The sequence below is a fragment of the Hyla sarda genome, chromosome 12 (genome assembly GCF_029499605.1).
Source record: "Hyla sarda isolate aHylSar1 chromosome 12, aHylSar1.hap1, whole genome shotgun sequence".
Lineage (NCBI taxonomy): Eukaryota > Metazoa > Chordata > Amphibia > Anura > Hylidae > Hyla > Hyla sarda.
In genome coordinates this window covers 62,793,093-62,807,558 of record NC_079200.1, presented here as the reverse complement: position 1 = coordinate 62,807,558, position 14,466 = coordinate 62,793,093, and the positions used below count along the sequence as shown (strand labels likewise).

Below are 14,466 nucleotides of genomic sequence, written 5' to 3'. Positions count from 1 at the left end.
CCTTCATTGGACCAGCTGACATCCGGTCACTTTGCGGAGGAGCATTCCAACTGGCCAGTTCCTTAGGGCGCGCCGTAACTGCTCGGAAGAAGACCGATTTCTGAAAGAAAGCCAAAATTTAACATCTAGATTTCTAAATAGGGGATACCCAATTAAACATATGAGAAAGGCCTTCAATAGAGCACAACACAGTGATCGGAACAGGTTACTAGGACCGAATAACAGTAACTCTTCATCCAAGGAATCAGTTACTAGAATGATAGGCACATATGATGCCTATACTCCACAGATTAATCAAATATTGCAAAGACACTGGCACATCTTATTATCTGATCCGGATTTGAAGGGGAAAATTGGACCTAGACCTAACATCACATATAGAAGGGGGGCCAATTTATGTGAAATTTTGGTACATAGTCACTTTGATGAGAAGACAGACACCCCACAGACATGGTTACCCAATCCACCAGCAGGCTCATATCCCTGCGGCCACTGCACAATTTGCAGTTCCTTCCCCAAAACTAAAGAATTTATCAATCCACATGATAATAGATCCTATAAGATCTTTGACTTTATAAATTGCAGCAGTAAAAATGTACTATACATAGCTCGCTGCACTTGTCCCAAACTATATGTGGGCAAAATAACTCAAGAAGTCAGACGCAGGATTGGCAAACACCTCAGCACTATTAGAACTAATGCTGATACACCATTGGCCAAACATATTAGGATCATGCACAACAACAGAATTGATCAGATTAAGTTTTGGGGACTACGACAAATCAAGATGGGTCCAAGGAAAGGGGATGTAAACAGGATATTACTCAGAGAAGAGGCCAAGTGGATATATAAGTTGAGGACAAGAAGTCCAGATGGACTAAATGAAGGTTTCTCTTTCACAGCGTTCTTGGAGAATTGATATTATGACTTATCACTCTTTAAAATCAAACAGACTTGTAAAATCTAGCACCGGATAGATGATCCTCTCCCTTATACTCTGTGTTGTTTAGCAAAATGATTATATGATTCTAACTTGGATCACAATTTGACTCATATACCTTTATAACACTCTGGACTCAGGAACTAAAAGTCCAACAAGGAAATGAATATATCTTATAGACCTTTATGGGTGGGTAGATTATTAACAGACAGAGACCCTTTTAGTACCATATAAAATCATGTAAGACAGGGCCCATTATACAGTTCTAATTGAGATATACTTACCTGGAGCGGTGGGCTGCAGGTCGGTGGTTCGCGGTGGTCGGTGGTTCGCTGGTGTTGGGCCTTTGGATGTTGGGTCCCAGTGTGTAGACTAGCAAGGAACTAGATAAAGTGCATTAATCAGTGACAATTTTTATGATCATCCATCACATTTCCGAATTATTTGATATATTGTCCCTCCCCTTAAGGACACCATTACAAAGTATCAGGACATATTCAATAATTTATTTCAGTGTAGAAACTATTTAGATCCACTGAGACACATCTAGAGTCATACTTACCTGATGTGGGGACATGTGTTGGTGGTCCGCCCGGTTGGGCCCGTCTCTTGTGCCCCTGTCCTGGGACTCCCGAGGGGGAGAGGGTTGGATCGGATGTGGTGGTTGTTCTTTTGGTTGCGTCTGGATCTTGTTCGGGGTGCCTTCTACATGGTCCATCTTAGAAAACTAAAAAAACTAGATCTCAGTATCAGTTTACACTAAATATCAATAATTGGCATCTATACTGAACGTTTAGAGTCAGTGGATGAATGATATCTATCATTAGCAAGTACAAAGACGCCTCCATATGAAAAGTATAACATTTACCTGATGTACATAGCTAGTTTTTAGTTTACAAACACCCACTGCCAATAGACATAAATAGTCTATTTCCAACAACATCAACATCCACTGTATATAATCATATACCTGAACCCAGAATTAATGACAGATACCTCTCATCACCATGATCCCCGTTACAACTAAATCTACATACACAGAATAATATTCATTAGAATAAGGTGCTTGACAAGTATGCGTTGTAATTATGGAACTCACTACCTATGTTGGCAGAATAGGATCCAATTTGCACATATTAAATGTGCGCAAGTTAGTAATAGCATCATTAGAACAACTAAACACATTCCATAACTATCATCATTGCTCTAAAACGATTAAGTCTGCAGACATGCGCAGAATCCGATATCGGGACATCTTAAGTCGGACGCAGGCGCAGACATTGACTAAATGCAAGATTGAATCTAAGTCCATTGACATGCGCGAACGGCAGATTGTCGTGGAGTGGACATGCGCAACTGCCCGTAATTGTGATGGATTTTTACTAAGTGCGGAGACATGCGCCGCGCACCGTATATACGTAGGGCGAGTAACGGGGAATGAAGTGTGCTGATTGGTAGGGATGATATCAACACACAGTGACGTGGCATGACCGGATTGGTTAGTCGCGTACCTTGAGTCCAGATAGGCTGAACAATCGGCGCACAATGATGCAGTGCTTTTTGACATCACCAACAGAGGATATAAAAGGGAGAGTGGACCAAACGAGTAGCCATTAGCCTCTGTACCTTGATAAAGTTGGTTTATCCAACGAAACGTCGGGAAGCGGAGGGCTATTCACATTTTAACTAACAGCTATCAGTGCTTTTCTGTTAATATAGTGGCATCCATAGATTAGTGCTAGTAAAGCACAACACCATTACAAACGAAGTTATAGGATGCTTATATACTATTCAAGCAACTACTAGCTGTGCTTTTAACCATAACACCGGAGCTCATATATATTTTAAATGATCTAATAAAATTCAGTTTTAAGGGGGGTTTCTAGTTTAGGGTTAACCCCTTGGGGGGCGACCCCTAAAGGTTGTTGTTATATATAATTTGCCCTGGAATCCCTGGGGAATTTTTGTTGTTGCTGTTTAGGAACTGTCCATTATGGACTTTCTAATCTGGGTGAAACATTTTATTCAGGGCTCCATGAAGGAACTGAAGTAAACCCTAGAGATTGCTCTCTGCTAGTTATTTCAGAGGAGGGATACCAGTCACCAGGGACCAGTCCTCCTCCTCCAGTTTGGAGAAGGAGGAGCATGTCTGGATGTGCAGGGTGCCTGTAGGCATAAAAAACTGAAGACCCAGTGATGTCCATAGCAGACTGGTAATAAAGAGTTGTGGCTGGGACAAGTGCACAGGTAGGCATGTTAAAGGAAGTGGCACAATGCCCCCTTGGGTCCAGACAACTGGCGGCCATGGTCTGGGTTCAGACTGCTGTTACATTTCAGAGTGGAATTCTGCAGAAATATTCAACTCAAAAACATCTGTAGCAGATATCACAATACAGGATCTATTGTGTCTGCAGATTCCGTTTGGAAATGCATAGTTGTCTATGAAGACAATGTGCAGAATGCATGCCCGTGTTTTCCCGACGAACGTTCCACACAATTTACGCTGTGTGAACATAGCCTTACAGGTTCTACCTGTCTCTTCTTTTGCAGTAATAATAGCAATGATTGTGGTCCCACTTTGCAACACCAGTCCCCTTTAAGCCCTGCCCCTTTACCCACAGCAGCAGCATGGACTGCCTCTAAGTCTTGTTAGTCTTTGCTCCTCCAGCAATGTTGGGTTCCATGAGCTTGTACAAATACATCTCTTATTACAAATTGACTTACAATGAAGATTGAATCATTTGGAAATAAGGGGATATTTTGCTAGAATTTACCTTTATTTGTGCAGAACTTGGTAAGAACAAATACAAATTACATGTCATGTCATTTTCTCATGCGTCCTGTATCCTGAGTGGGTGAAACCTGAACAGATCTGTGTAGCATAAAGGGGCAGTCAACTGTACAGCAGATACAAATGTCTGTGACCACTTTGGTGCATAGCTGCAGATCCTCGAATGTTGATCACTGAGACACAGAGTAAATGGTTGCTAGACAACCTAATTAATGGAGAGTGTTGAGTCTTCATGACTGGGATTGGACTGTATGTTGTGGGTACTAACATTTACCTATCTCTACCTTCTGTCCGTTTTTTTCCTACTTGTAGGCCTCTCCTCATTCTTAGTCCTCTTCTCACTGCTATATATTGAGAGCTTCTTTTCTGGCCCCCAGATAAAAGGTTCATGGGATTTGTAGTTCTCATTAGCAAACTGCACCAGCTCCCTGCGCTCCTGCTTGTTCTTCACAGTAAACATGAAATAGTCCAGTACACTCCTTTTTACATTGGGTAGATAGTTGTCACGCAAGGTCCACTCCAGGAAAAACCTGACCAGAGGGGCCTGGAAATGGTCGTAGCCCATCTCACCCAAACACTTGAGTATCCGGGTGATCCGCAGGTTGTTGTGGCTATGACTGCAAATAGAAAAAAATAATAATACTGTCTGTATATATGGGATGAGAGGATGAGGGTGTATATAAGGACACAGAGAATACCCTTAAGAAGGTTGAGGTCACTGCCTGTGACATGCATGCTGCTGCACCAGGCACAGTGTGCAGCTTCTCCTGTCCTGAAAGGATCATACAGAGAACACTCACTTATTCAGATTATGAAATCTCTCCTTCCAGTTCTTTGCCTTCTGCAGCTTCCCAGTGTCACTGTCCTGGAGTTCAATGCCGTAAAATCCCAACATGAGCTTGTATGCATTCAGAAACCTCCTCACAACCTCTCGGTCTTTCCTCATCATCTAGAAAGTATTTCATAATTTAGTAATAGGTGACAAAATATGGCATAGGGCTCCATGTTATGTCTGAGCCAGAGGATGGTCGCTATCAGTGTCCTCATATACCTGAATCTCATCCATGGTCAGTGGTGTGGCACTTGAATTTCTACCTGGTTCCCGAAGAGGAAAAAGCCTAGAATAGGAAAAATAAAAACATGATATGATGATCTAATGTAGAACTACTATAAGTCTGTGTTCATAGCATGGGACCAGATAGGAGGAAGCTACAGGTTGCTTCTTCTTGGTTCATGGATAAAATATCAGAACTACAGTAAAGAATGAGACTTATAGAAAATAGTAGGAGACTGGGAGAAATATAATGCGGCCTAACAATACTAATTTATATGCCAGTCAAGGTAAGTGTAGAACTAGGAGATGACTACTATATATGGCAGCTGTAAGTTGTTGTCAATAAACAAATGTTTAATAAGGTCACCATTGGATGTAGGAATGATTCCTCTCCAATTTCTCATAGTCAAACTTCCAGTCAGAAAGTAGCTCCTCGATGTATACCCCTGCAAGACAGAGATCAGGTCACATCATCCTATAAAGGCTGCAGCACAAAACAGAAACTGCCATTCAGCGTCATTGCAAAGTTGGGTAACAGACCCATGATAGCCATATTGGTGGTTCATGTAGCTTTCTGGGAAACATATCTAACTAAGCAATGGCTAAATAGAATAACTATCACTCGACCCACCGACCCACACTGACCGTTTGGCTTAAAGGGCTTCTTGTTTTGGTAGAAATCCAAATTTGGTGTATGTCTTGGAATCTAGAAAGGAAAAATAGAGGTAACAAAGAAATGATGCAGAAATGCATCTTGGTCCAGAAAATCAAATCAGTAATCGGCTACTGGAGTAGAAGATGTCCGGTCGGCTCATTAAAGTAAATGGACTTCGGTGCCGGTCCGGCTGGGTTGAGGGAGCGCACGGTTTTCCCCTCCCCCAGCCGGATCCGGCAGCTGTAGGCTGCAAACGTAATGCGAATGCAGCCTATCACATACTTTACCCACTGAATTAAATTTCCCAGGATTCCTCAATTATCAGGTATGACACTATACAAAACCACAATGTTTTCTTGCCGAGTTTTATTGCTAGGAAACTTTCAGAGTGAGAAGGAAGGTGGGTGACAGAGAAGTTAGTTCCATCAGAGCTGATATGGCTGACAGTGACTTCTCCCAGAGAAAGTTTCCATTTTACAGAAGGATATAAAGTAACAAAACTTACACTGTAATGGATTTCTTCATGGTTGTCCACAGCAAAACAGTTTACTAGTGAAGACTGTTCTTTTGCTCTGACTTCCTAAGAGGCAAACAAAATAAATTACTTTTATTAAAAAATCTTAATCCTTCCAGTACTTATTAGCTGCTGAATGCTACAGAGGAAATTCCTTTGTTTTTGGAACACTGATGACATCACGAGCACAGTGCTCTCTGCTGACTTCTCTGTCCATTTTAGCAACCATACATAGCAGATGTATGCTAAGGGCAGCATGGTGGCTCAGTGGTTAACACTGCTGCCTTGCAGTGCTGGGGCCTTGGGTTCAAATACTACTAAGGACAACAATAAATAAAGACTTATTATTATTATTATTATAACGTCAGCAGAGAGCACTGTGCTCGTGATGTCATCAGAGAGCATTCCAGAAAGAAAAGTATTTCCTCTGTAGTATTCAGCAGCTAATAAGTACAGGAAGGATTAAGATTTTTTAATAGAAGTAATGTAAAAATCTGCATAACTTTCCGGAACCAGTTGATTTAAAAGAAAAAAGGTTTTCACCGGAGTACCCCTTTAAAGGTCTATTCCCAACATCAAAAGTTGTACCCTAGCTACAGTGGCCAGTGCTCCATTCATTCTCTATAGATGCTTAGTTGTGGATAGGGGATAAGTTTTGGAGTTGGGTAAACCCCCTTCAGGCCCTTTTGACCTGGGTGGAAAAAATGGCAATATAAGGGGGTCCAGTTTAATCTTTGTATTAGCAACCTCTTTTTTCTTTGTATGTTACTGACAGGTATAGGCAGGTATAGCATAGGGAGTCTTATATATTGTGGGTATCCATGTCTGTACATCTGGAGGTCTCTTGCTGCGATGGATCTTGGATCTCTTAAATTAATCTACATGGGACACAGAGACAAAAAAGGAGTTTTACACCTCTATGCATGTTGACGAAAATTATTTGACAAGAAGAGATAAAACACCCCTTGAAATTAAAAGGAATGCTCCAGGCGAGAGTTACAGTATAGTCTCCGTGTGTGGGAGAACTCCAATAAGAAAATGCCTGTGTCATGTCTTGGCTCCTTGGGCCCTGCACATAACATAGTAGATGATTTTTGGAAGGAGTCATACCTCTTAAAGGGAACCAGTCACTAGTTTTACCCTATATAATGAGTGGCAAGACATAATAGAGGTCTGGATGTCTGCTGGTACATAAATGTGAAGAAAACAACTTTTATAAAATGTCACATGCTGTATGTTAATAAGGCTCAGGTAGTCAGTTGGGCGTGCGACTGCTAAAGTAGTCATGGCTACCGAAGCATTAATCGCGCCTATTTAGGCTCAAATAATACCTATCTAGGTATGATTGAGCAGCTCAGTTAGGGTCTGATGTCACTTCTTACAGGTAGGCTGTCAATCATGTCTAAATAGGAATGATTACAGCCTGGGGAGCCATGACTTCTTCAGCAGGCCACATGCCTGGTGACTACTTGAGCATGCCTGGTGACTACTTAAGTCTCATTTACATACTGCGTGTGACAGTTATTAAAATTTTCTCCACATTTACAGACGTGCCAGCAGACATCCAAACATGGTAGGACACATGATATTAACCTCTATTACGTGTTGTCAATTGTCATATATGGTAAAACTTAGTGACGGGTTCCCTTTAACATTCACTTCTTTCCCAAGGCTGTCCCACAAGTGGGACTTTAAACAGGCAGGGCTTATGCAAATTAGCATAAAAGAGACGCTAGAACCTGGGGCAAGGCTGAAGACATGCAAATTAACCAAAAATTGAACAACACCCCCAAATTACAACAGTTGGAAACCCACAAAAATGGTGGCCAGGTGGTTTCTTATGGTGATGCAGGTGTGTATTTATTGCAACAGATTTACTCTAAAAAACCTATATGTCAGAGTGTTTATATGGACCAAGATGTAATAATAGTAAGGGGTCTTTTTCCTCATTAAAGGAGTTTTCCCATGTGAGCAAGTTACCTTTATCCGCAGGGATAAACTGTACAGTGTGGGCCATTTATGTGGATACACCTTAATAAAATGGGAATGGTTGGTGATATTAACTTCCTGTTTGTGGCACATTAGTATATGTGAGGGGGGAAACTTTTCAAGATGGGTGGTGGCCATGGCGGCCATTTTGAAGTCGGCCATTTTGAATCCAACTTTTGTTTTTTCAATAGGAAGAGGGTCATGTGACACATCAAACTTATTGGGAATTTCACAAGAAAAACAATGATGTGCTTGGTTTTAACGTAACTTTATTCTTTCATATGTTATTTACTAGTTTCTGACCACTTATAAAATGTGTTCAATGTGCTGCCCATTGTGTTGGATTGTCAATGCAACCCTCTGCTCCCACTCTTCACACACTGATAGTAACACCGCAGGAGAAATGCTAGCATAGGCTTCCAGTATCTGTAGTTTCAGGCGCTGCACATCTCGTATCTTCACAGCATAGACAATTGCCTTCAGATGACCCAAAAGATAAAAGTCTAAGGGGTCAGATCGGGAGACCTTGGGGGCCATTCAACTAGCCCATGACGACCAATCCACTTTCCAGGAAACTGTTCATCTAGGAATGCTCGGACCTGACACCCATAATGTGGTGGTCACCATCTTGCTGGAACAACTCAGGGAACGTGCCAGCTTCAGTGCATAAAGAGGGAAACACATCATCATGTAGCAATTTCGCATATCCAGTGGCCTTGAAGTTTCCAATGATGAAGAATGGCCCCACTATCTTTGTACCCCATATACCACACCATACCCTCAATTTTTGTATTCCAACAGTCTTGCTGGGATCTATCCAATGTGGGTTAGTGTCAGACCAATAGCGGTGGTTTTGTTTGTTAACTTCACCATTCACATAAAAGTTTGCCTCATCACTGAACAAAATCTTCTGCGTAAACTGAGGGTCCTGTTCCAATTTTTGTTTTGCACATTCTGCAGCACATGAAACTATGGATACTGGAAGCCTGTGCTAGCATTTCTCCTGCGGTGTATATAGTAGTATATAGCAGTGTATACGGATACTGGAAGCCTGTGCTAGCATTTCTCCTGCGGTGTTCCTATCAGTGTGTGAAGAGTGGGAGAAGAGGGTTGCATTGACAATCCAACACAATGGGCAGCACATTGAACACATTTTATAAGTGGTCAGAAACATGTAAATAACTCATGAAATAATAAAGTTATGTTAAAACCAAGCACATCATTGTTTTTCTTGTGAAATTCCCAACAAGTTTGATGTGTCACATGACCCTCTTACTATTTAAAAAAAAAAAAGTTGGATTCAAAATGGCCGACTTCAAAATGGCCACCATGGTCACCACCCATCTTGAAAAGTTTCCCCCCTCACATATACTAATGTGCCACAAACAGGAAGTTAATATCACCAACCATTCCCATTTTATTAAGGTGTATCCATATAACTGGCCCATCCTGTAGATCTGTAGGGGTCTGACCGTGGCGACCCCTGTCAATTGCCACAAAAAAGTGAACATACACAAGCCTGGCCACCATTCCATTCATCCCCTGTGGGCCTTCCGAACGTTGAAGATTGCAGTGTTTGGCAACGATTGGAAAACCCATAGATGATGGAGTGGTGGCCATACATGTGTGTCTCTTGCTTCTTTTGTTTAAAGGGGTACTCCCGTGGAAAACTTTTTTTTTTAAATCAACTGGTGCCAGAAAGTTAAACAGATTTGTAAATTACTTATATTAAAAAAATCGTAATCCTTCCAGTACTTTTTAGGGGCTATATACTACAGAGGAAATGCTTTACTTTTTAGATTTCTCTGATGTCATGACCACAGTGCTCTCTGCTGACCTCTGCTGTCCATTTTAGGAACTGTCCAGAGCAGCATATGTTTGTTATGGGGATTTTCTCCTGTTCTGGACAGTTTCTAAAATGGACAGCAGAGGTCAGCAGAGAGCACTGTGGTCATGACATCAGAGAAATCTAAAAAGTAAAGCATTTCCTCTGTAGAATACAGCCCCTAAAAAGTACTGGAAGGATTAAGATTTTTTAATAGAAGTAATTTACAAGTCTGTTTAACTTTCTGACACCAGTTGATTTAAAAAAAAAAAAAAAGTTTTCCACGGGAGTACCCCTTTAACCCCTTAAGGACGCAGGACGTAAATGTACGTCCTGGTGAGGTGGTACTTAACGCACCAGGACGTACATTTACGTCCTAAGCATAACCGCGGGCATCGGAGCGATGCCCGTGTCACGCGCGGCTGATCCCGGATGCTGATCGCAGCCAGGGACCCGCCGGCAATGGCCGACGCCCGCGATCTCGCGGGCGTCCGCCATTAACCCCTCAGGTGCCGGGATCAATACAGATCCCGGCATCTGCGGCAGTTCGCGATTAAAATGAACGATCGGATCGCCCGCAGCGCTGCTGCGGGGATCCGATCATTCATAACGCCGCACGGAGGTCCCCTCTCCTTCCTCCGTGCGGCTCCCGGCGTCGAGCAGACCAGAGCAGGAGATGACCGATAATACTGATCTGTTCTATGTCCTATACATAGAACAGATCAGTATTAGCAATCATGGTATTGCTATGAATAGTCCCCTATGGGGACTATTCAAGTGTAAAAAAAAATGTAAAAAAATTTAAAAGTAAAAGTAAAAAAAAAGTGAAAAATCCCCTCCCCCAATAAAAAAGTAAAACGTCCGTTTTTTCCTATTTTACCCCCAAAAAGCGTAAAAAACATTTTTTATAGACATATTTGGTATCGCCGCGTGTGTAAATGTCCGAACTATTAAAATAAAATGTTAATGATCCCGTACGGTGAACGGCGTGAACGAAAAAAAATTTAAGAAGTCCAAAATTCCTACTTTTTTAATACATTTTATTAAAAAAAAAATTATAAAAAATGTATTAAAAGTTTTTTATATGCAAATGTGGTATCAAAAAAAAGTACAGATCATGGCGCAAAAAATGAGCCCCCATACCGCCGCTTATATGGAAAAATAAAAAAGTTATAGGTCATCAAAATAAAGGGATTATAAACGTACTAATTTGGTTAAAAAGTTTATGATTTTTTTTAAGCAACAATAATATAAATGTATGTAATAATGGGTATCATTTTAATCGTATTGACCCTCAGAATAAAGAACACATGTCATTTTTACCAGAAATTGTACGGCGTGAAAACAAAACCTTCCAAAATTAGCAAAATTGCGTTTTTCGTTTTAATTTCCCCACAAAAATAGTGTTTTTTGGTTGCGCCATACATTTTATGATATAATGAGTGATGTCATTACAAAGGACAACTGGTCGCGCAAAAAACAAGCCCTCATACTAGTCTGTGGATGAAAATATAAAAGAGTTATGATTTTTAGAAGGCGAGGAGGAAAAAATGAAAACGTAAAAATTAAATTGTCTGATTCCTTAAGGCCAAAATGGGCTGAGTCCTTAAGGGGTTAAGCTATCTCTGATAGTCCTATAGATGACAATGTCTTCATTCAGACAGGTGACCTTGGACCCATACATAGGGGGTAAATATTGTTGGTGTGGTATCTATTTACCACAAAAACGTGTTTTGTTGCCCATAGCCACCAATCACTCTCATTTCTTGAAATGTCTTCAAGTTAGGTAACAACAGCTGAGAGTGCTGAATTCTGATTGGTTGCTATTTGCAACGAGGCCTTTAAAAAAAATAAAACTCCTGTTACTTCCGAATCTGCAAAAATGGTGCCGTTTGCCGCACTTCCCTAAACATATTGGACACAATGGTGGATTCATAAAAACTTTCTAAAAGAAAAAATGATTTTCGCTACCTATAGCAACCAATGACTTTGGTTCGCCAAACCGCACTGTGATTGGTTCCTATGGGCAACAAGAACGATTTTCCTGCCAGACAATGTAATTTATTTATTGACTATTTCAAAGCCATGAATTCCATTTTATGGTGTCATTTCTTAGTTAAAGGGGTTCTCCACCATAAGGTGATTTTAGTACGTACCTGGCAGGCAGTAATGGACATGCTTAGGAAGGATCTGCGCTTGTCTTGGGGCTAAATGGCTATGTTGTGAGATTACCATAACACTGTAGCTAGGTTTTTGTGAACTGGTATTTCCTGTTTGACTTATGTTTTTTTTTTTTTACTACAAATCCCACAATTCCATTTTCCTCCCTCTCACACATCAGCCAGCCCACCCATCGAAACAAAAGACCTGTGGTTTTCAATCAGGGTGCCTCCAGCTGTTGCATTCGTTGCAGATTGATCCCTCCACCCACTGAAGCAGACAGGCTCCCTGTCATCAGATGACTAGTGAGTCAGGTCTCGGCCGCATTGCAAGCTGGGAAAAAACCGAGACAGCAGTCATTTTGTAGGCTGGTAAAAATAAATGGTGGGGTGAAAATCACAAAAGAATTGTGAGAAAACCGTCACACCGGTACAGACACTATATTATGAACTACACTAACTTTACAGCCCTGTAGCATAGTCAAATAAAAAAAATTCCTGGAATACCCCTTTAATTTTCCCCGATGCGCTTGAAATACTCACCATTTTCCAGATTTCTGGCTCTAGAAAGTCTCTTCTGATAATATTACAGCAGTGTTATTAGACGGGCGGTTGGTATGTTTGTTTTCGTTGGAGACGTGCAGTTATGCAGTCACCATGGGGGAAGGTATGAGGACGTTTTCTGTACTTTCTGCCACGCCCCGGAATGAAACAGGGAACAGTAAGTGGCATTGCAGATAGACAGGAGACCTTTAGTACACACATAAAGGCGTGCCATTTTTCCCTGGACTTTGTTCTCAGAAAGGCATACTATAATTGCAAAACTTTAGCTATAGCACGCTATTAGGGAACAGGGTACCCTCACTTGTTTCAGAAGTACTAACTCCCCCCCAAATCACCTGATGTTTCTTCTTTTTCCAGAAGTACTAACTCCCCCCAAATCACCTGATATTTCTTCTTTTTCCAGAAGTACTAACTCCCCCCCAAATCACCTGATGTTTCTTCTTTTTCCAGAAGTACTAACTCCCCCCCCAAATCACCTGATATTTCTTCTTTTTCCAGAAGTACTAACTCCCCCCCAAATCACCTGATGTTTCTTCTTTTTCCAGAAGTACTAACTCCCCCCCCAAATCACCTGATGTTTCTTCTTTTTCCAGAAGTACTAACTGCCCCCCAAATCACCTGATATTTCTTCTTTTTCCAGAAGTACTAACTCCCCCCCCAAATCACCTGATGTTTCTTCTTTTTCCAGAAGTACTAACTCCCCCCCCAAATCACCTGATGTTTCTTCTTTTTCCAGAAGTACTAACTCCCCCCAAATCACCTGATGTTTCTTCTTTTTCCAGAAGTACTAACTCCCCCCCAAATCACCTGATGTTTCTTCTTTTTCCAGAAGTACTAACTCCCCCCCCAAATCACCTGATATTTCTTCTTTTTCCAGAAGTACTAACTGCCCCCCAAATCACCTGATATTTCTTCTTTTTCCAGAAGTACTAACTGCCCCCCAAATCACCTGATATTTCTTCTTTTTCCAGAAGTACTAACTCCCCCCAAATCACCTGATATTTCTTCTTTTTCCAGAAGTACTAACTCCCCCCAAATCACCAGATTTTTCTTCTTTTTCCAGAAGTACTAACTCCCCCCAAATCACCTGATATTTCTTCTTTTTCCAGAAGTACTAACTCCCCCCCAAATCACCTGATATTTCTTCTTTTTCCAGAAGTACTAACTCCCCCCCAAATCACCTGATATTTCTTCTTTTTCCAGAAGTACTAACTCCCCCCAAATCACCTGATTTTTCTTCTTTTTCCTGGGTCTTTCATCCTCTTCCTCCCAGGTGGAGTCATAATCCGACTCCCATTGTACATGCAATCCGGGGGAAACGCTTTTCTTGGACTTAGTCTGTCCCATCCCGCAGGGGTAACTGAAAGTGAAACTAAGTAGACAAAGGACTATAGGGAACGGACAGGCTCTCAGGTTACATAACACAAATGTTCCCACTTCTGCTTCTCCTTAGTTAAAGGAATAGTCTATGGCTGTTTTAACTTACTTATCACAGAGTAGAACAGTGTTTCCCAACCAGAGTGACTCCAGCTGTTGCAAAACTACAATTCCCAGCATGCCCGGACAGCCGTTGGCTGGGAATGCAGGGAATTGTAGTTTTGCAACAGCTGGAGGCACCCTGGATGGGAAACACTGGAGTAGAAAAAATAAATCTCCTGTTGTGGACCGCAGGGGAATGTGCCGTCTCATAGACTGCTATGCATTCCCTGCGGAGTCCACAAAAAGAATGGACAGGTTCATTCTTTCTGCGGGCACGGAAACATCTGGCGCGGAAATTCTGAGGTGTGCAACGGAGATTCTGTTGCTGCGGAGTCTCTGTGCAGAATTCCACACGGAAATTCCGATATGTGAACGTAGCCTAAGACTAAGTTCACACGGGTGAAAATTGGGCAAAATGCCCGCACAGACATACCACTGCCGCATAGTCCCAACGATTTGTATGGAATTCTGCGGCACCATTGAAACAGCAAAATTC

General features: G+C 41.6%; 1 protein-coding gene across 6 annotated transcripts; it reads right to left on the bottom strand.

The window, feature by feature from the left end:
* Nucleotides 1-3,698: 3,698 nt before the first annotated feature.
* LOC130297061 (opioid growth factor receptor-like protein 1) lies at nt 3,699-14,047 on the bottom strand. Of its 6 annotated transcripts, none has more exons than XM_056549270.1 (8): nt 13,719-14,047; nt 6,728-6,832; nt 5,946-6,020; nt 5,431-5,491; nt 5,153-5,231; nt 4,783-4,849; nt 4,532-4,680; nt 3,699-4,348 (listed from the first exon to the last, which is right to left on the bottom strand). In XM_056549270.1, the coding sequence occupies exons 1-8, from the start codon at nt 13,836-13,838 to the stop codon at nt 4,012-4,014; spliced, it is 993 nt and encodes a 330-aa protein (XP_056405245.1). In that variant the 5' UTR covers nt 13,839-14,047; the 3' UTR covers nt 3,699-4,011. The 6 variants fall into 6 exon arrangements, with proteins under 6 accessions (XP_056405245.1, XP_056405247.1, XP_056405249.1 ...); XM_056549272.1 differs by lacking the exon at nt 13,719-14,047 and adding an exon at nt 12,471-12,803; XM_056549274.1 differs by lacking the exon at nt 13,719-14,047 and adding an exon at nt 12,136-12,246.
* Between the last annotated feature and the right edge of the window lie 419 nt (nt 14,048-14,466).